At 34.5% G+C, this 22,887-nt stretch overlaps 1 protein-coding gene across 6 annotated transcripts in view; it reads right to left on the reverse strand.

Moving 5' to 3' along the window:
• MARCHF1 (membrane associated ring-CH-type finger 1) overlaps positions 1-22,887 on the reverse strand; it is an 844,416-nt gene that overhangs the window by 155,988 nt on the left and 665,541 nt on the right. For all 6 annotated transcript variants that reach the window (XM_063664256.1, XM_054485048.2, XM_063664258.1 and 3 more), the window contains one exon: positions 8,077-8,127. In XM_063664256.1, coding sequence (XP_063520326.1) covers positions 8,077-8,127 — 51 coding nt within the window. The remainder of the gene's footprint in view (positions 1-8,076; positions 8,128-22,887) is intronic.

Here is a 22,887-nt window from a genome sequence, read left to right on the forward strand (position 1 = left end):
TTTTTTCCACCATGTCACCATTTAGCTTCTTGGTCTGTTCCCTGTAGAAAACTGGTAGGTCAGGCAAATGACAGTAGATCATGGCAAATGTAACCAAGTAGAAGCACTAACTGAAGCTGTTGTGTGCTGCATGTAATATCTTTACTAGAGCAGAACAACACAATATCTGGCATGTGTTACGAGGCTATTAATCCACTAATGTGTTCTTTTCAATATTTGTCATAAATGTGGATCAAAAGCAGTTTGTATTCATCTGGCATGGACATTAATATACAATCATGGTCCTGCTCCAGGGATATTTTACAAAACAGATTGGAGGTAGACTCAAATGTCCAGTGGTTGTCAAATATCAAAACAGTCCACTGTATTGATGATATCATCAGGTATAATGAGGTCTAATGAGCAGGAGGGGCCAATACTCTGAATGCTTTTTTAGGATATCTGTGTCCCAGAGAGTAGGAAATAAAACAAACATATCTTCAGGAGCTGGAGAAATCAGTGAAATTTTTAGAAATTCTGTAATCTACTGCATGCTAGTGCATTTCTTCCAGAGTTAAGACCAAATTTTGCATTTTACTTTACTATCAAGAAGGACCCAGACTGTTTGGTAGAACTCTTTGAATTTTAAACACAGCATAAACCACATTTTGGAATGATGCCCCTTTAACAGATGACTCGGAAAGCTGCAGTTCTGAGTGGGGCCTAGAATGATAGAAGGTTCTGCAGCAATATCAGCTGCAATACAAGCACCCTTGATGCTACAGCAATAATAAATGGCAATACTACTAGAGGTACCATGATAAATAAAAATGCAATGTGGGCTCTCTGTCAAGCTTTGAATGGAGAACTGCAGTGAAAAGCCTAGTGTTCTGGATCAAGGCCATAGTATTGCAGCATAGTTCTTTCACCATTTAGAAAGCAGCTCCTAACAAGCTACCTGGCCGTAGTAAGACTAAAGGCCTTTCTATGGACATCAGTTGACCATATGACTGGAACTATCCCTCATGAGCTTAATAACACATGTTATATTGTCCAGTAGGTAGAGCAGCAATTTATTGAACAATGGAACTTACTCATTATAAGAAAGTAGGGTTGCTGCTACTTGGGAAAGCAAGAAATATTTTGAAATTTGGGGAAACACACTGTTGCATATTTTCATTTACCCACACCCAGGTTTAACTTCAAATAAGTGATTACAGCAACTACAGCATGATAAGGTTCAAAGGTCAGAGACACTTCACCAGCAAGCCACTTAGACTAACAGAAGTGATCATCAAGAATGAAGGATATTTGGAATGAGTCAGAAGAAGGATATGATGAATCAGTTATAACTTTGCAGCTGCAAGTAGCGAGAGCCCATTCGGCTAATCAATGTCTTTTAAGTTTCTCCTCAGAAACGGTGGCCAATCATCATCTATACAAATCCATGACAGGATGAAATGAGTTCATATGGATCTGGGTGGCTCAAAGGTTGGACGATAGCAGGTGCTGTGAGTATTCCACCAAAATCCCTTTGGGTCCCTCTCACTGGTTCAGTACACATCTCCTTCGGCTTCTGGGTGCTTTTGTTTCTAAAGTCCCACTACTGCAATTCTCTTTGGAAAACTGCCCTTTGGCTTCTTGGACAGTTTACTTGCATGTAAACAGAATAAAAATGGCTGGGAGTTTTTCTCGCCCTGAATGACCCTGAGCCAATGAATGGCAAATACTGGAGGATGAAAGCCTTGCTCCCTTGCCTCAAGAGGGGACAAAGTGAAGTGCGTTTTACATTCCAGCATCCCTATGCAAGAGCAGGGAACTTCTGACTTCTTTCTCTTCCCTGGGCTGCCTTTCTTACTCCTTGGATGTCTTCTCCTAGGAATATTCTCATAGTGAGTCATTGCAAAAAATTATCATCTCAGGATCTGCTGTGATAAACCTGACCTAAGACAGATTCCTATTACACATTTATGTGGGAAATTTGATTACCATTTTGATTCTGGAATTCATGGCCGAGATTTGAGCTAAAAATATCTTGATAGTTGTTGGGCTATTGATTATATATAAACTTATGAGGCTAAATGAGATCGCCCAAGGAGTGAGTGTATATAGATAACATGCCTCAGGACATAAAAAGGTCTCAGACTTTCTTATCTTCTCCCACCCAGTCTTGAATAATTAAACTAAATTTATACCCATTTCCTCAACTTTGGTCTCAGGACAGACCTTAACTCAGGCTCTCTGAAAGTTCTCAAATTAGTCCACCTCATTTCTAGTTATTTCCTAATCATATATCCTACTTTACTTCATCAACCTATCAAACTTACCCTCTAAAGGTATGTAGTCTGAAGGGATAGATGATTTATAGGTCCATTGTGTTAGCAAACCAAAATGGATCTCTCAATACATCAGAACATTAAACACCTGTTCAGAGGTGCAAACACTTGCCTCAGGTTTTAGCTGAAAAGAATTCTCAGTACGTTTTACATATAAGAAACACTTTCACCTTGACCTTGCTGGAAAGTACTTCGGGATCTTAAAGGCAAATCTGGAAAAATACGGAGAGATGAAGATTTACAGAAGTAAAATTAAAGTATATATTGGATCAGAAGAAAACACCTATTTAAAATGCTGTGAACCGTATAATACCTTGTACACAGTACATCATCAAAAAATATTTGTTGAGTAAATTGTACTAACTATCCCATGCATCTTTATTTATTGAAGAATTAACTGGTGTGCACATTTTATAAACTTTACCTTAAAATTTTGTAAGATATTTTAAGGTAGAGACTAACTGAAGAATTGAAATGACTCTCTGTCATGTAAATGAAGTCTAGTGAATGTAATAGGAAATGATGGAAGCTAACTGCAATATCATTTTGTTAAGCTAGTGGCTTTTGAATTTCTTCTCATAAACAGATTAGATTTTGTGAGCTGCTTCCTACACACACCAGAAAGCAAAGGATTTTATTTAAAAGAAAATTCTGTTGACTTGAACTGGAAGTACAAGCCGTTCTTTCCTTTTGACAGTTGGCTTTTGAAAGGTTTTTCTTGTGAGATACGTATTATACTGTTGCTAGTTAAATGTAATGATCCTTCACCCTAGAAGAAATAAAAGGCAAGATTTGGCTGACTTTTCTTCTTGAGGAACCTATTTGTGAGTAATATATGTGTTAAAAAGCAGTAATAAGCACTAATATAAAAAAAGTATTAAAAAATTAAGTGATGGATAAATGAAAGCTGCCTTTTTCGCATCCAAGATATTTTGATAATCTCACATATACTATATTAAACCTATATAACTTATCTGTAGCTTTTGGATCAACTGTAACATATCCAAGGCACACCAAGCTTACTTGAATTAAAAAAAAAAAAGAGAGAAAGAAAGAGACTCATAGGTGTAACTCTCTTATATTTACTAAGACAAACTAGAAATATAAATTAATAAAAAAAAGTAAATGTTGCAAGGACCATAAAACTCAAAGTATAATTGCTGTTGAATAACATATGGTACAAAAATCCAGAGGTAAAAACTTAGGAGATATAATTTTTGATGTTCGCTAACAATTGCACATTTATTATTTATCCCATGTTTGGAATTTTTTACTTTCACAGTAGCAAGATCATGTTCATAAGACACAGTGCTGAATGGCAAAAATAATAATGTTCCCTTTCATACATACACATTAAGAAAAGTCTCAAGGACCTTGATGGGTTCTAGATTTCTAGATCAATTTCTCTGTTTCTAAGCCAGATGACACTTCAGTGACTGGTGTTGAGCACCAAGACTCTCATGAACTTCGCTGGTAGGTGACACTTCTTCACATGTGCTGTCAAACTCATTGAGCTTGGCAATCTCACATAGATTGAGGTTGTATGACCTTTATGACTAGACTGAAGATAATGCACTCTATTATTTAAAGTTCCATCGCAAAAACCCTTACAAAGTATTTTATATAACTTCTTCCTTATGATCTACATTTTCTAGCTTCCATGCCTTGGACTTATAACCCTTTAAACAGCCTTCCCTGACAGTTGATCAATTCACACCCATTCTTCAAGTGCCTTTTTACATACGATTCTTCTAAGAAATTTTCTCTGCTGCCACCCTGTCCCAATTAGATGGAAGTGATGGCTCTCCAAATTCCCATAGCTTCTGTCTATACTTCTTTTTTAGGTAGCGTATTAGGGGTTCCATTCACCACACCCAGGTTCAGTGACTTTCTGAGAGAACTCAGGACAGAATATACCCATACTTACGGGTGTGATTTATTTGTATCCTTGTATCCAAAGGATACAAGGCAAATCAGCAAAGGGAAAAGGCACAGGGAGTGATGGAGTGAAGTCCAGAGGAAACCAGGAGCAAGCTTCCAGAAGTTCATCCCAGCAGGGTGTGCTGGGATGTGCTCAATGAGTTTGACAACACATGTGAAGAAGTGTGGCCACCAGGGGAGCTCGTAAGAGCCTCAGTGCTCAAAGTTCTTACTGGGGGGCTGAGTGTGTAGGCAACCACATATACCAAGACTCCAGACTCCCAGAAGGAAGGCATGTGCTTAGGATAGCTGTGTTGTTTGCAGTTCAGGCACGGTGAATCATCCTTAACAGGTAGGGCGAAGCACTACTTATGGAATCTAAGTTTCCAGATGTCAGCCAAGGGCTTATCTTGCCGCAGGCTGTTCTCAGGATAGGAGTCTCACGCCTGTTATGGGAACTCGTCTGTGCACTGTTAGTTATCCAGTTTCACTGTAAGCTCACTAAGGAATGGGGAAGGAAATTTTTAAATTATTACTCCATAATTCCCAGTACAGCACAAGATTTCCAATATGTGACACTCAACAAATATTGATGATGAGAAAGTCTGATTCATTAAAGAACTGCAAGAAATAGGCAGGAAAGCAGACTTAGAAATACAAAAGATAATTTTGCCATTCCATTCTAGATGGAGTCCTTTGTACTCTCTGTGATTTTCCTGTGTCTAAGGACAGGAGATGGCATAAGCAGATAAAAGATAAGGAAGACACTCATTATGAGTAATACTATTACTGACATAAGACAATTTATTATTTATTGTTAAATACGTATATACTTTTTATGGAAATAGGAATATGCATTTTTTAAGGAAAGAACTTCAGATCACTAACATTTTCCTTAGTCCTGTCCACTCTGCATTTTATGATTATTACACCTAGAAAACATTGCATATATTATAGACCACGTTCCAATTTATTGGCTTAAAAAGATATTTATTGAGCACTTGCTCGAAGCCATCACTGATACAGAAATATTAAGAACCCCATAATAAAAATAGCTAATACACAGGCCAAATACTGTTCTAAGCACCACCGCAAGAGGTAGATACTAATATATATTCTCCTTTTACAGACAAACATATTAGGGATGTTAAATAACCTTCCTAAGAGTTACTCTGCTATCCATCCAATCACTCCATTATACTGATTCTCATACTTTAGAAATGCTCACAGTCTTCAACATAAACAATTGTTTTCACAAAATTAAGGAAAAAAATATTTGCTCCAATGTTAAATTTTTCCTCTCCAATGCTTTACAAATTAAAGAACTTAAGTATTTCTAGATTTGGCCACTTCATGATTGATAAATTGTGTAGTCAATGAATAGTTTTCCACTTATCAATTTATGAAAAAGTAGTGAGGACTCAACAACATATTTAGCATTGTGACTCATTCTGAACATAAAAGGAAAGTTAAGTTGGTTTAAATAGTTAAACTCATGTGCACTGAAATCTGTTTATTCTTATCACTAATTGATGGTTGAGTATTTGTGGTGCAATTTAAGTTATGTTTAAGAATAGAGTTTTTTTATTTCTCTCCAAATAGGATGCAGTTTTATAATTAATTGTCTCCCACACAGAAGTACAATTAATACATACCGGACCCTGAAGAGGAACTCATAGAAGGGAAACTAGACTGTTGATTTTTCGATTTCTTAAAGCATTAAAGACTAAAACATGATAAGATGGATTAAGTAAAACTCAAAGAGCAGTTTAGAAACGCAGATGTAATTTCACCCCAAGATCATGAAACAGTATTTGGAGTGACAAAGGTGTTGTCAGTACTGTTCACAAGTTTTTTGGTCATTACTTATTCAACATTAGTATTCAAGTTGAGACAGATGACAGAGTTCTTTGGTTTGGGCAAAACTCTTCATTGTGAAACTAGGGTGAAAGATATTTGAAAGGCACTGTTTGAATTTATAACCACTTCAGAAAACCTCCTCCAGGTAACTGATATTATCATCATCCCTATGTCATAAAAGAGGCAACTGTGCCTCGGGACGGTAAAGTGAACATCTCAGGGTCATGTAAGTAGGAAGCGACAGAGCGGTGACTTACACTCAGATCCTTAACTCTCCAGAGTTAGTGCTCTTAACCAGTAGGCCACATTGCCTCTCAAATATCTCTGAAGGGACATAGATTTGAATGTAATTAGAAATTTTCAGTACCAAGCACTGAGGTACAATTCTCTATGTGTCTGTCACATCTCTGCATGTCTTGCAAGCACACATATTGACTGATACTAGACTATCTTAAATAATGTTAGTATAGTGGATGGTGTTGCAAGACAGAGATATGGTCTCCCTATGAAGGAATGGGCAGGCATGCTTACTCTTATTAAAATATTAGGGTCTGCTCCTATAAACATCCCAGTGTGTGTGCAGATGTTATCTGACCATTGGCATTGTCCTGAAAAAACTGGGCTTTGGAAACCAGCGTAAGATAATGTTGATAGTGTGGTCACAATTTTTTTCTTAATGAGTTATAAAGCCTTTTGATTCTGAAAACAGAAGAGAAGAAAACAAAAACATCTCTAAATTGGAAGTTGATCTACTTTCTCTAATGTCTGAAGATTATTACTATTTTGGGGATCCTCTTCAAAGAAAGTAATATAAAATTACTAATATAAAGTTAATTTCAGGAATGTGGAGGGGTCCTGGCAAGTGAGAAGCCTTGAAACAGAAGCTCTAATCATGACAAATCCATCTTGCTTCTAATTATATTTTTGAAAGTCATTATTTTCCATTTTGACAAATGACTCTAAATTACTTTTCACTTCCCAAGCACCAGGTGTATATATCACATGGTGACTCATTTTAAAGAATAGCTCTTACATTTTGTTTTTTCAGGCAACATAAAATCTAGAGTATGTCTCTCAAACGATAATCTTTTCAACACTCTGGTGTCCTACTTAGATTTATATACAGCCTAGGGAATATTTTGTTTTTTTATCCACTGACTCTACAACCTCTAAATATGGCCAAACTGATGTTTTTATCAAATTGATTTCTAAAACTTGCCTTGGTGACAAAAATAGTTAAATTCCAACAGAGTTCAGCCCAAAGTCCAGAAAAATTAGATTCACGAGAATTGTACCATGAATGTTGATATAGTTTCAACTTGGATATGTGGCAGATCTATGGTGTTTGAAATGAAAGAAAAAATATACTTTACATAATACTATGACAGTAGCAAATTGGCCAGACATGGTGGCTCACGTCTGTAATCCCAATACTTTGGGAGGCTGAGGAGGGTGGATCACGAGCTCAGGAGTTCGAGACTAGCCTGTTCAACATGGCGAAACCCCATCTCTACTAAAAATACAAAAATTAGCTGGGCATGGTGGTGGGCACCTGTAATCCCAGCTACTCAGGAGGCTGAGGCAGGAGAATTGCTTGAACCCAGGAGGCGGAGGTTGCAGTGAGCCAAGATCTCACCACCGCACTCCAGCTGGGGTGACAGAGTAAGACTCTGTCAAGAAAGAAAAGAAGGGAAGAGAAAAGAAAAGAAAACAAAAAAGAAAAGAAAAGGAAAGGAAAGAAAAGAAAAGAAGCAAATTATCTCTTGCACACAGCATGGAAAAATAAAAAATAGCCTAACTTATTTTCTTGTGTAAAATCACGTCTTCTTATTACAGTAAAAGCTTAAAAGAGTTAAAACCTTGAACAAATCACATTTGTGTTCTGCTCACAGATAACAATTATAGGTTAAACATTATAAACATTTATGTGAACTCATGAAGTGTAGAATTCAACAAACAAGAAAATGAGTACTTCACCTACTTTTGAAATGTTACTTGATCGACTTGCAGATCGCCCTGGGGATTTTTCATTCTGAAAAATAAAATTGGAAACATTAATTAAAAGAAGGTATGGCACTTTCACCATACTGTACCACTGAGAAGAGAAACCACAGCACAAGGAAATTTGTGAATGCTCTCTATATTGTTTTGACTAATACACATACTAATTGCTTACACAGAATGCTTTTTTCTTTTATGAAATCATATTTTTCTAATATAAATTAGTGTACTTTAAAAATGCTTCAATTAATATCTGAGTATTAATCAGGTTACCAGTATTTGTTTCCAGGAAATAATTATTTCTCCAGAAAAATTTTTGAAATTCTTTGAAACTAAGACAGTAAAAGTGTAGTCTGCTATTTCCCCTTTTGCCCTTGCAACTAGGAAATTTTGAGTAAATTCTGGTTTTCAATATTATTAAATATTCTGTGCTGGGTATATGGTATATACATCCACCTTGTATTCTTCTAAACTGCATTTTATGTATTTTTTGTTATTTTACATACTTTGAAATTAAAACATTTACTTTTTAAAATTTAAGATGCTTCTGATTATATATTTTTAAATTAAAACTTAAAACTTTTATAAACATTTATATCCTCAGTTCTTTCCTCTTAAAGAATTTTTTATTTAGCAGAAAAGAGGCATGAAAAAAGCTTTTGAATAAATGTTTTTTAAAAGGTCATATAATTTTAAAGTAGAAATGAACTTTAAGTAGTTGGGCCCTCTCATTTGAAGTCCAGAGACACTGTGTTCCTGAAAATTATATAGCTACTTTTTCTACTCTGCCAATTATGTACTGATGGATAATCAACTGGAAAAATCAGAGTTTATAAGCATTATGCATTTTACATGTAGAAAGAGGTCAAATATCAAAGTACACCTCTACTTCTGTAGAGAAAATGTTGTTGGAAGAATCAATTCTGAATACTAAAAGTTTATAAAGGGTCTGACATAACATTGTCATTGAAATAATTTACCCAATAATTCCTTTTTTTTTTTTTTAACTTCTGGACTCAGCCCTAAAGTGGGCCTGAGTAGGCAACTGCAATGCATCTTGACATAGGTCATTTTTGAGAACTAAGTTGTTATAACAACCCGTGGGGCTGAAATTGCCCATGATGACTACTTGAGACGGTTTTAGAGACACAGCGATGACAGGATATGGAAGATGTGTTATTGCAGAAAAACAGTGGCTGCATTCACTGCAAACTGTCACTGTGTCATGTGCAGGCTTACAGATATTCCAGCTGAACAGTGCTTTTTCCTTTACATGCAACATCCATCTCATACAACCGCTGATGTCACTGTGGAGCATGCTATTACAGACCGAGATGAGTCACAACGATACGGTTAGTTACACCTCATAACAGCCCCATGCTCCAGCTGGAGATTAATGTATATGCTACCGCAGACATTTTTCCCTGATTAGCTCCACTGGTGATGGAGAGAGGCACTTTTCTACTGACATCTCAACTCCTCTTCTAGAGACTAGAAAACAAAATCAATCCATCTTTCCTTCTCAGCGAAATTTAGGATTTTGACACATTATTGTGTAGGACAGAGTCACATAATATAATAGGCTTTGGGAGAGACTGGTAGCAGTGGTTATTTTGTTATGTTTTCTATATTTACATGACATTTGAGAACATGATTAAGAACTAGAATTGAAAGGTGCTGCCACAGGAATCACGCAAAATAAGAAATTTAATTTTGCATAGGATTACTTAATTTTTCAAACTAAATGGGACTTCATGGTGTTTTGAGATAAAACAAGAAAGACCAGATTCACTTTACAATGTGTGAGTTCACCACACAGTTATAATAAGAATATTATTTCCATGCTCTCTGCCAGCATCTGTCAATCTAATGGGGGAAAAGCATCTGATTGATTATTTAATACTTCAAAGGATCTTTTAACTTGAAATGGATTGGCTTTATTTTCTCCCAATATAAGGTCAGGCATTGAAATAAACAAACTTAGGCAAAGGTTAACATTTTTGCCATGGCTACGTTCTCTATTGTTCCCATACCAGTACATGGAAGAGGAAAGTGCGTCAGAAAAGTTAACATGTGGGAGGACAGTGGTGCACACTATGCTGTGCTGGCAGTGATATAAAGTGAGAGACTGCCTTGCAATGAGAACTCTGGTGATGTGCTAGTTCTGGCAGGAGTACATTGTTTGACATTCCTGGACTTCAATTTCCTCATTGTAAAATCAGGGAGATAATATCTCAGAAATCTGTATAAGGAACAAATGAGTTATAAATGAAAACATTTTATAAATTGTGAAGTTATGATGTTTCCATTATAATTCACAGGTGTAAGAAACACTGAAAGAGCTTTCTTTAAAAATCATGGTGATCATCATAGGTCACTAAATACTTTTTTTTTTTACATAAACATCTTATTTTCTATATCTTGCAATTCTGCCTTTGATTCCGGCACATAAAATTTAAAAATTAAAAATTAAATCATTCTCTGCCCAGGGGGATTAAGAAAGTTTGTTTGCCTTGCTTTTGAAGCAAAGCACCAGAAACACTTCCTCTCTTGGAAAACGTCCAAAGCAATCTGTCCAATTTGCTACTAATTAATTGGGTGGTTTGTCCCATTGCTATTGCAATGTCATATTCTTCTTTGCAGATTAGTCAATATGGTTGTCATACCTCATTACAATCACTTTAACTACTTTACCTTAGATTAAAAATAAGCTGTCTCAGAATCTCAGAATCTAACATAACTTACTGGCACCCAAATTATAGTGACCTTGTAGGGCAATAAAAGTTGGAAGCAACAAGAGTTCCTAACAAGTCTGCATGGAATGGACGGGATCATTAAGCAGTAATGTTGGATTTCAGCATGTCATTCACAGTATACAGACAGGGAGAGAGACTTCCAGTTTCATAAGTTTTATCGAAAATATTTTCAAGAAATTTCTAATTTTTGGTTTGCTATGAATGTGTCTGATATTAATAGTTCTGTTTTGTGATTATTATTGTTTTTCAAAGTTGATCCTACTAAACATGGTTGGATTCTTTTTACTAGCAAGAAAAAATGATTACCAAATTAGAAAATCATTACCAAGTTTTGTTTTAATGAATTTTTAATGTTAGACTCTAAGGAAAGTGACACAGTTCCTTTAAAACGAAGTGGTCTGTCCTAACAATACACAACATGACTGGACATCTATGAATCTAGGTGTAAACTTTCTGTAAACTATGTCATTGACTGAGGGACATAATAAAGCTTAAAAAAGTTTTTTTTTTAATGTAACCTGAAAAAAAACAAATATTTCTGCAGAAAAAAAACACACTAAGACATTCTTACAGAGACCACTAATCTGATATTCTGCAATTTTATTTCCCCCTTTTTTTCAGGTTAAAAATCCCAAGTATTTGAAAGGAGAAAATAAGGTAATTTGGAGGGTCATCTGAAAAATTTTAAGTGGACAATAGAGTAATTTTTGCTAGGGTAATCATAACTTGGAATAGAAGAAAAGTCTTAATGTGGTTTGTAAATAAAAAATAAGCAAAGACATAGGGAAGTTGAATACTGCAATAAAATTTGATTAAAAGATATATAAAAAAATTTCATGCCTATTAAGTGATAAACATTTAATGTCTATGAAACATTTAAAAATTATTTGACTTTAAATAATACCTTAACAAATATTTCCAAGTAGAGACTTTTCAGGATCTTTTTTTTTTCAATATTGAGCCAGTACAATTAGAAATCCAATTTTGAAAAGTGACTTATAAGTCTTAATCGCCTGAAAATTAACTAAGATACTTTTATATAATACTTGGTCCAAAGGAATGAAAACTCTGAAATAGAGCCAGGAGCTATAGAATATATAATATTAAAACCTATAGCATATTGCAAAAGCTGTATCCAGATAAAAATTTATAGCTGTAAGTGTTTTCATTATTAAAGAACACAAGAATGTAATAAAAGAAACATAAAAGCTAAAATTAATTAAATTGATTTAAGTTAGAGAAAGGATAAAAAGATTTTCTTAAAGAAAGTCTTTGAAAAGAATTGCAAAATAGATGAACTTCCCATAAGACTTATTAAGGTAAAGAGAGAACAAAAAAAGATGACATGAGAAATGATACATAATCATAGACACAAAAAACTATATAAAAAGAATGCTACATGTAACATTATTGCAACAAATATTAAAACCTAGAGGAAATACTTTATATTTCAGTAAAACAAACTCCCAGAATTTGTTCAAGAAAAAGAGAAAAACATAAGATAATCAAGGAAATATTCAAAAAGTAAATAAAAGTCTATATGCTCCTAAAATGGATAAGGGCATGCTGATTTTACAACTGAGCTGTATTTTACTTTAAAGAACACATAATTCCAATATTATATATACTATTATTGTCATAGAAACATAAATTTCCCTAATCCATATTATTAACATGGCATAAATGAAACTTCAAATGTGTTAAGATAGTACTCCCTACCCCACGAAAAAAAACCAGTAGGAAAAAAAAGGGAAAAAGAAAATTGTGCTCTGCTCTCATTTGGAACTACAGATGCAGAAAATGTTAAAAATTAGTGTATATTTTGATAGTAGCATATATCTTTGATACATGAGCAGTGTATCACTAAAATTCCCAAAGAATGGAATAAATAGAATTTACTTATTTCAGGTTTTAAAAACTCAGGACACCTGTCAACATAATCCGTCAGATTAATACATTGAAAGAGACAAACATTATGATTTTATAACTAAATTCTGAAAAGATATTTGACAAACTTTGGCAGTCTTATTCTAACATAAGCTCTAAGTAAAACAAGAATTGAAGGAAACCCCTTATAGTAATAAAGACAATATTCTAAAAAACACTACGAAATATAATTCTAATTGTTAAAATACAGAAACTACAAAAATTATAGAACCTCTATTGGGGTGCTTGCTATAATTATTCAACTTGTTTTAGAGTTTTTAGCAAATATAACAAGGAAATGGAGTATTTGGTAGAAAAAGTTTTGAAAAAGAAGCAATAAAACAATCCTTTCTTATTAATGACATAACATCTTAGAAATCCCAAGTGTCTGGTTAAGAAACAAAACTACTGCAGCTAATTAGACTTTAGTGCAGTACTTAGATACATGACAATTAGATAATGGCAGCGTCTACTAGGTTTCCTAAAATCCAATATCTCTTGCTTGCGCATTAATGGAATAATAACTGAATATACACCTTCACAGTGGCATTATATCTCCCAGCGTTCCTTTGGTTATAGGTTGCCTAAGGTCAAATTTCCTCCAATGAGATGTGACCAGAACTAATAATTGTCAGTTTCCTGCCTGTCATATGAATCTCCCATACAATTTCTTACATGCTTTTTTCCTACTGCTCTATGATGGGATGGAAACTATCAGGGCAAGACAGAAGGCCACGAATCAAAGATGGTAGAGCTGAATTCTTGTGGGTCTTTGAGTGACCATATAATGAAAAGCCTTCTGCCAACTTGGCGTACATACTCTAAACTCTCATCAGAGAGAAAAAAAGTGTATTTCTTGTGAGCCATTACATTTTTGATTTATTATAATATTGCGTCTATCCTAATGGAAACACTATAAAATCAATAGCTTTCTCTTAGCAATAAATATCCAGAAATGTAATAACAAAAACAAAAACCATCAAACACTTAGGAATAAACTTAACAACGACATGAAATTTTATTTGAAAATATATTCTATAAAATATTACTGAGGAGTATAAATTGTGATCTGAACAAATAAAGTACCATACTTTGATGGGAAGATAATTTTCTAATCTATAAACCCTCTACAAATTGACATATGAGTAGAAAGTAGTTCCAATTAAATCTCCAATAGAATTTATTTCTTGTTTTCTAGAGAAGAAAGGAGGTAGATAGAATGATCTTTAAAAAAATGATCTTAAAGAACATATACATAAAAAGAAATAACTGAGAATAGCCAAGAAAATAATGAAAAAAAGGAGAGCTTTTTATGCTAGGCATTGCACATATTAAAAGTCACTATCATGAAGTCAATATGGTATTGGCATAGAAATTAACCGAAAGATCAGTGTAATCAAGAATAGAAAATCCAAAAATAGATGTAAGAATCTCATATATAATAATTATTTCCAGTCAGTATTGAGGATAGTTGATATAATAAATGTTGCTGGACAACTGGCTACTTCTGTGGAAGAAAAAGCCAGACCTCTATCACTTAGCATGTATAATCATGGAGTCCTGATGGAACAATGTTTTCAATGTTAAAGATAAAAAAAAACTTTGAAATAAGTCTAAATTATGAATTCAATCTTGGGGTGGGCAAGATTTACATAGCTAAGACACGAACCAGAAACTATATGTCATTGGTATATTTGATTATCCTCTGTCTAGAAAAATACAAAAAATTAAAGTGAGTAAACAATTGTGTTAGTAAACAATGAAACACAAAAGACTGATAAAGTTTAATTTCTAGAATATGCAAAGTGGTTTTGTCTATTCACAAAAGAGGCAACAGAAAGGAACCCAATAGAAAAAATAAATGAGCAAGAGATAGAAACAGAAATTCACAAAAAAGGAACTACATATTGTCAATAAATATATGGCAAGATGCTCAAAATCACGAGCAGTCAGAAAAATGTAAATTAAAGTAGCAACAAGACATCACTTTTTACCCATCATGCTGAAAAAGTTTAAGAGTGATAGCTTCTGTTGCTGATGGCAATAGGAAGAATGAATACTCTCAAAAATGCTAGTAGAAATGTGATTTTCTTCTGCAACATCATTGAAAAAACATCTGGCAACATATACTGAAATTAAAAATATCACTTCATGCAGTAATTTCACCCTTGGGAATCTCTCCCAGAGAAATACAAGCACTAGTACATAAAAATATGTGAATGAGGACACTTAATATACAACTCTGTTTTGAACTAAAAAAAAAAAAAAAAAAAAAAAATAGAAAGAATCCTAGCAATAAAGATGGGACAGTTGTTAAGTTAATGTCTCAAAGCTTTAAACCCACCCTTCTAGCTTCTGTTCTGGGCTGGAACTCCACAAACCACTTTTCTGTTGTGTCATCTGACTCCCTACTAAGCTCTGCTTATTGGGGAGTAGACGTTGAAGGGTGCCACAGGGAAACTAGAAGGCTAGAAAAGGAAAACAGGATTTACTCCATCTATTTGATTTCTATAGGCTTCTTGTGTTTGCATCATCCTAGAAATGCTTCTTCACCCTGGGAGTTAGTTGCAATCCCCTCCTGTAGCAGCAGCTGGTAGCTAGATATACGGCTTCTAACACCCTCAGAAACAGGTTCTTCGCACTCTTTTGAAGACCAGCTGGTGGATTCTTAGAATTCTAAGAGGTTTGAGTTCCAGTTCCATGGGGCCCTCCTCCAAGCTTTCAATAATTTTAATTTCCTTCCCCTGTTCACTCAGACCTAGGGAGAATGGCTGCTTCCTACAATTTCTGTCTTTGTAACATCTTCGTGTCCTCATTTTTTTCCTTTCAGTTACCTAGTTAATGATCTTTTACAGCCAGGGAATATATCTTTATACTAAATTATCTGTGTTAAAACAAAAGGTGTCATTTCTCCCTCTTGACTAACAGAATAAACAATGCTCATCAATAAAGAATTGTGAAGTAATTTATAGTAGAGCCAAACCTTGAAAATATCATGCAGTCATAAAAAATGAATTGGATCTCTGGCATTTGAGAGATTTCCGTAAGATAACTTCGAGAGTGGAAAGTAAAATAAGAAGTGATAAAATATGATTCTTTTTAAAACATACCAGGACAGAACCTCTATAAGTATATATGCATGCACATGTTTGTGTATAGACATGTAGTAGTATATGACTATATGAGCATGGAAAAAGTAATGGAAAGTTATGCAAAAACTATATTAACACAAATTATTGGGTAGAGCAGTGGGAGGAAGGAAGAGAGTCCAGCAGGAGGGGGAATGAAGAAAAGAGAGGAAAAGGGGGGGCAGGGAATCTTAAAACGCAAAAGAGAATGTTAGAGCTCTGTTTATGTAAAATTATATATGGGTATGATGTGCATACAGAAATTATAATGCAAATATGAGGTTATATCTTTCTCTGTTGGCAAATGGTAATGTTCATGATATATGTTAAGGTAACAAAGTCATAGAAAAATTTGTAGAGGACAATTCCATTTCTTTAAAAATAATGAAATAGATTACGTATAGAGAGTAATTCCATTTCTTTAAAAACAAACAGAACTCCTATATATGTCTACATATTCACAGATGTATGTTTGACTGAGTAGAAATATATTAATCCAATCTTGGCTATTAACACTGCAATCTATGCACAATGGTTGCCTTTAGTCCTTAGCATGGTGGGATTGAAGGAAAGCAGGCAGGCCCATGGGAATAGTCTAGCTTTTTCTTTAAACAACTTTGTGTATAAAGTTTTAGTTGTTTTAGGCCAGGCAAGCTGGCTCATACCTGCAATCCCAGCACTTTGGGAGGCCAAGATGGGAAGATAGCTTGAGCCCAGGAGTTCAAGACCAGCCTGGGCAACACAGTGAGACCTCATCTCTAATTTTAAAAAATAAAAAGAAATTAAATTTTAAAAGTTCACTTGTTTTTTATAACCTTTTAAACAATAGAACATCTAATTAAGAAACTCTGAAAAACAAAAATGGCAAAATTAGCCTTACTCGACAGAGTGTATATCATAAAGGTACATCTATGTGTGTTGTATGTATGTGTATGTAATCAAAAAGAGCTGCAAGAAACAGTTAATGTTTATATTCTCCAAGACGATATAGGATCTGGAATATAAAGGCACTAAATTATTTATTTAGTCAAGTGGGATTGGTGGAAAAATCACAAGATTTGGAGTTACAACACTTGCATTAGAACTGCAGCTTCATAACTAAGCATGTGATGGTAAGAGAATCACGGGCCTTCTCCACCTCTAACTTGCTGAACTTGCAAAATGAGTATAAAGACCCTTGCATGTTTACCTCATAGAGTTTCTGTTGAAGCAAACATGGTAAACTTTGGAAAAGTATATTTCAAGTTGTAAAGCACTGCATAAATATAAACTGGGATTATTAAATTTAGATGTGCTAGAAAGATAATAAGGACAATTGCTTGTAAGTTGCCACATTTATTATTAAATTTTGCACTACATAGAATTTTCCACAAACACTCCAAATTTTCTTAAAAATGAACTTATCATTCTCTAAATATCAAATTTAATGGGTAAACTTGCTAATCTCTTTATCTAACTTCAGGATCACTATGAAAAGTCTAGCAATTGTGACCAGAAGGCTATTTTAAAGGTACTTCTATACACCCCTTAGGACTTTTCCCTAAGTACAAGGCCAATACTTTGAAAAGTGGTGCCCATTCAAAGACTATCCTATAAAAAGACAGATATCACAACAAGCCATCTGAATTTTGGTACAGATATTAAGTTGGTGCGAAATAGTTTCTGTTTTTGCCATTACATTCAATGGCAAAACTGCAATTACTTTTGCATCAACATAATATATTATGTACTTACACATTTATTAATCATGACTATGAATATAAGTTGTATTTATAATTGGGCAGCCCAAACAATTGTATTGGCTAGGAAATAATATTAAAAATATCTAAAGAAGAGCTCCCTTTTCTCTCTAAAAAATATTATTCAAAAGCATGTCCTTGCTCTACACACTTATAAAAGACTACTGATAAATGAGTTGCCATTCTGAACAAGTTAGTAATTGTAATTCCTAGGAGAACCAAAGACTTTTTTTTTTAAGTTTGCACACCTTTGTACTGAAAATGTTTCAAATGGACTCTAATTTGGGTGAAAAGAAAAAGAATATAGTAAAATGATCATTGGCTAAATTGTCAAAGCACCATGGAAAAAGCCTTGCGGACTAAATTCACACATCTTTATAGTTATGAAAGGACAGAAAATAAGGGCATTCAATGATTGCTAAAATGCAGAAGGTGATGATTTTACTTCAATTGCTTGTGTGAAAAGGTGATTACTTTTTTTAAAGCAATATATAAAGTCAGGTTGGCATAAGCTTTTAGTGTAACACTTGTTGAACCTTTATAAAGGATGGTATATGGGCAGGTTTATTTTTTCCCAAAATTCTGTTTTATATGACTATGTTCACATGAGAACAAAAAGCTTGCCACACCTCTGGTTGTTTCTTAGATGACCAGAGGTGTGGCAAACTTCTTAATTAATAAGACAAACAGAAGTTCTGTAAATGACAGTGTAATTTTTTGTAAATTACACATGTCATTTACAAAATCCTTCTCTCACAGTAGTCTTCTTACTTAAGATCACCCAAAGGAAAATCTGCCAGTGATTTCATTCTGTAAATTTAATTTTCCAAAACAAAATGGAAAGACCCATTGATTATTAATTAATTGACCGTTCCTTCCTATAAGTGCTTAACATTCCACTGAGTTTTAAGATCTTTATTTTTTCTGTTGGAAATCCCAGTTGCAGTAATAATTAAAGTATCATGTTAATTTGCGTTTCAAATGTTATTTTCACAGGTGTGCTAGATGTGTCTTCCAGAAGTCTGTGTAGATCCATGTCCCACTGTTCCCCACCCTGATCTGTGCCCAGGAGGCACACCCGGTTGGATCTCACCAAGGCTCCTTTGCTCCTGGCTTTCAGTTTCATTACACCAATAAGAATTAATGCAGAGTCCCGGTAGATTACAGGAATGGAAGAGGGTGAATTTAGAGTAATTATCCCTTCCTTGAAGGATCACCACAAACTGACTTTGCCCCACAATTGGAGGTCTCAGTATTTGTCAGGTAGCTTTCTGCAAAAATGCCTCTCTTTCTCTGGGTTCTGGAAAATGCTCCTCCTCCTTGCTTTTTCAAGACTATGGGTGATAATCACCCACTGCTGCTTCCACCCATGGGGTATACAACTATCCCTGATATTTTCAATACATTCTGCTCATACTCATTGCAAACTGACTATTAACTCTCCCCAAATTATCCAATTTGGAAATGCTATCTGTTTCTTTCTAGACCCTGATGGATAAAAGCCATCTTTAGTATTGTGTAGTCTTATCATTATTATTAATTTTTGCTATTTTTGTCACATTAATATCTTAGAAAGTTACTCTGGAGGTATAATCATATTTTATCAGAGTCTGCAGTGACTTAAAAACCTATCAAGTAGGTTTCAAACCACTTTCTGTATAAGAGTTATATTGTTTTCTTCTGTGGGTTTAAGATTGGAGACATGTTTGTAAAACAGACCACACATTATAGACGGACCATGTAAAATCTGCTGCAGGGTGGAATGTTTTCATTAGTGTTTTTCCTCCTGCATGCTATTAAAAGCACTTTAATGGCCATATATTTTTTAAGACTGTCAGGGAATTTGCAAGCTAGGTTTTTTACTAAATTCTGCAATTGGATTTAAAAGTTCTAAAACCTTCATGGGTCACACACACAAGTGTATGTATATGTGCAATGGCTTTCTTATGAAAAAATAAAAAGTTGTGTGTCAGTGCCAATCTAGACAATGCATCTGTTACCTGGAGGCAGAAAATTTAAAAATACTAGATATTTTGTGATTCAAACAAAATAAATGTTTAGGAAAATGTATGATTCCTGTAAAGGTTGGTAATCCATCCTTCATGTAGAAGTGCTTCACTCATTTGTGAGGTCGTTACTTCAAGCCTTTTTGTTCCAGTCTCGTGCCTGACTTCTCTTCTTGCTTCTTACTCCATTATTCAACTCTTTCTTATTCCTCCCTTATGTCAGTAATATGTAAATAAATGAGACGAAATTTTAATCTTTGGATGTATACATTCTGGTTCTATAAAACAGCTGAGGATACATACGAGAATTTCCTGGTTGAACAAATAGACACAAGGACTTAAATATGGATCAGAACAAAGTGCCAGGAAAGTTGATACTGTCTGTGTTTCAGGTTTTGCCCTCAGTGTCACTTACTTATGGTCGGGTCCATTTCTGATAATCCCTTGTTATATAATAATATTGGCCTACCAGGAAGTCTGGAGTCACAAGTCTTAAGACAACATTTTATGGAGCTCTTCTAAGAGCCTGAAAAGCAACCTTAGTTTTCATGAATGCAAATTTCATGCATCATGAAAAAAATCAACACAGCTGAATTGTTTCTATATTACGAATCCTATTGTTTCTACAGTAGCTTTGACTCATCTCCTTTCATCATTTTCTGTCTCTCTTCATTATTTAGAGTATTCCCTTATTAAGCTATTTTTAAAAACAAAAAAATCAAATTTAACTTGCAGCCTAGATAAGAATTTTAGAATTCGTGTCCATTATTATTGGATTAATTATTGGAAAAATGGTAGAAGGTAGGAAAGTAAGTGGCCACTTAAGGGCCTATAGAAACATCAAATTTAATCTTTTTGCATACCAGCTCTCTTAGATCCAAGAGGAAATAAATAGAAATGTCACTGGAGAATTATTACCTCATATAGTATTTTACTAATAAATAAAAAATTTGCCAGAATTCCTGAGTCCAAATCCCAACTATACCACTTGTGGTGCAATCCTAGGCAAGTTACTTATTCACTCATAACTTCTGTTTATGCATCTGTAGAATCCTGATAATAGTACAGTTGTCTCAATGTTGCTGTAAGAATTAGATAAGTAAATGGGATTAAGTGTTTAGCATGGATCATAATGTGCATGGGACATTATGGAAGTGTTTAGCATGGAACAAATGGTAGCATAACTAATCTTGTATTTTATGTGAACTTTACATCTTGTCTATATACAGCCTGTATGCCATTACATTAAAGGCATAGCTGTTAGAAATAGAAGTTCTGAAGGCATTTCTTCTAAATGTAAAAAAATTAGTTTCAGAAATATGCTACAAAATATTTACTAATAAAATTAAAACCATCCCCTTTAGATCTCACCTATGGATAGTGGGAGAGGTGTGAGACACCAGTAAGGATAAGGACAGTGTGGAACAGAATGTCTGCCTCAGACTTTCACCTGAATAATACAACCAAAGCCTCAGTGAACCTTGGTCACTTCTAGAAAAGTCTTCATAAGTTGGCAATACATAATGAATATATGTGTCTATTGTAAACAGGTGGGAGGAAATGAAGACATGAAAGAGCAAACACATAATAAGCTTATAATAATAACAAATAAGCATAACAATAAATTTGCAGTAAGATTGTATGTAGCTGAAATTATAAATCAGTTCACCACCCACAATCTATGTAACCTTGAGCCAGTTGATTTACATTTCAGTGTCTCATGTTATTCTTTCACTGGGTTTTTAATATTTAGAAATATTATACATACAGGGTTCAGTGGGATTTCTGGCACATATTTCCATAAAGAGCAATAGTTATAAGAAGTGGCTTGAAAATGGAATATTTAACAATTCAACTTTCATGAAAAACCCAATTCTCCATTACACACAAAGGGGCCATTCCAAATAAATATGAAATGTAAGTTAAAACACTGTGTGTGCTATATAAATTGCTGTGCAAATACTCTAGCTCCAATTCTGTCTATCTTACTGCACTCAGACTTCTTTTAAATAGAAATCCTGGCCACTCACTGTCCACAAATAGCTATTACTGCTAATGAAATCAGTTTGGGGGTAAGTTTACATGTATCATTCTACCACCATTACTTAATAAACTGTTTCTCAATGGTAGAGACTATATTTCAATCACATTTACTCTCTTTAACACAATACCTGCCTGGAATATCACAGATGTTTCAGAAATTAAGTAGGACTATAATTCTACATGTTGGTTTCAGAGACATATTAGCATAGTCATTCTTGAGAATAGTAGGTGGGAAGTATATGACAATTAACATGCTATTTTATTTTTCTTTTTATTCTTTTATTTTTTTAAGACAGGGTCTTGCTCTGTCACCCAGGCTGAGCGCAGTGCATGATTCATTGCAGTCGCCACCTCCAGGTTGAAGTGATTCTCCCACCTTAGCCTCACAAGTGGCTAGGACTACAGGCACATGCCACTTTGCCTGGCTAACTTTTCTAAAAAACTTTTTATTTTTTGTGGAGGCAAGGTTTTGCTGTGTTGCCCAGGCTGGTCTTGAACTCCTGGCCTCAAGTAATTTTCCTGCCTCAGCCTCCCAAAGTGCTGAGATTATAGGCATGAGCCACTGCACCCAGCCTATACACTGTTTTATTCATGAATAATTTATTTGATTTTATTTTTTATACAAAAAAGTCACATCTGTTTTTAAAATGTGTCTAAATTAGAAGCCAAAAAGATAAAACTCCATTGAATGGATTTTGGTCATAGTATATTATAATTTGGATTTAACATACAATATTATCAACTCTTCCATGTGGTACTATTTATGAATGTTTGGCAACAGTACTGGATTAATCAGAGGCAATCATACTTTGACCTAGGATGATAAGCTGAAATTTTATTTTACTTTATTTTATTTTGAGATGGAGTCTCACTCTGTCACCCAGGCTGGAGTGCAGTGGCGCGATCTCGGCTCACTGCAAGCTCTGCCTCCTGGGTTCATGCCATTCTCCTGCCTCAGCCTCCCGAGTAGCTGAGACTACAGGCGCCCGCCACCAGATGAGCTGAAATTTTAAAAAGAGGTTGCAAGAACAGTGGCCTGACATGCTTTCAAAGTGTTACCTGAACTTCTAGTATTGTAAGCTATACTGCATCTGTATTAGTTGACTCTCCCCAAGCAAAGGTATTTTCTTTTGTGTATTTGTGCTTCTTTGGGTTTATAAAGTGTTTCTATGATTTCTACCACCCAGATGCAA

Source organism: Pongo pygmaeus, chromosome 3 (genome assembly GCF_028885625.2).
Source record: "Pongo pygmaeus isolate AG05252 chromosome 3, NHGRI_mPonPyg2-v2.0_pri, whole genome shotgun sequence".
NCBI classification, from domain to species: Eukaryota; Metazoa; Chordata; class Mammalia; order Primates; family Hominidae; genus Pongo; species Pongo pygmaeus.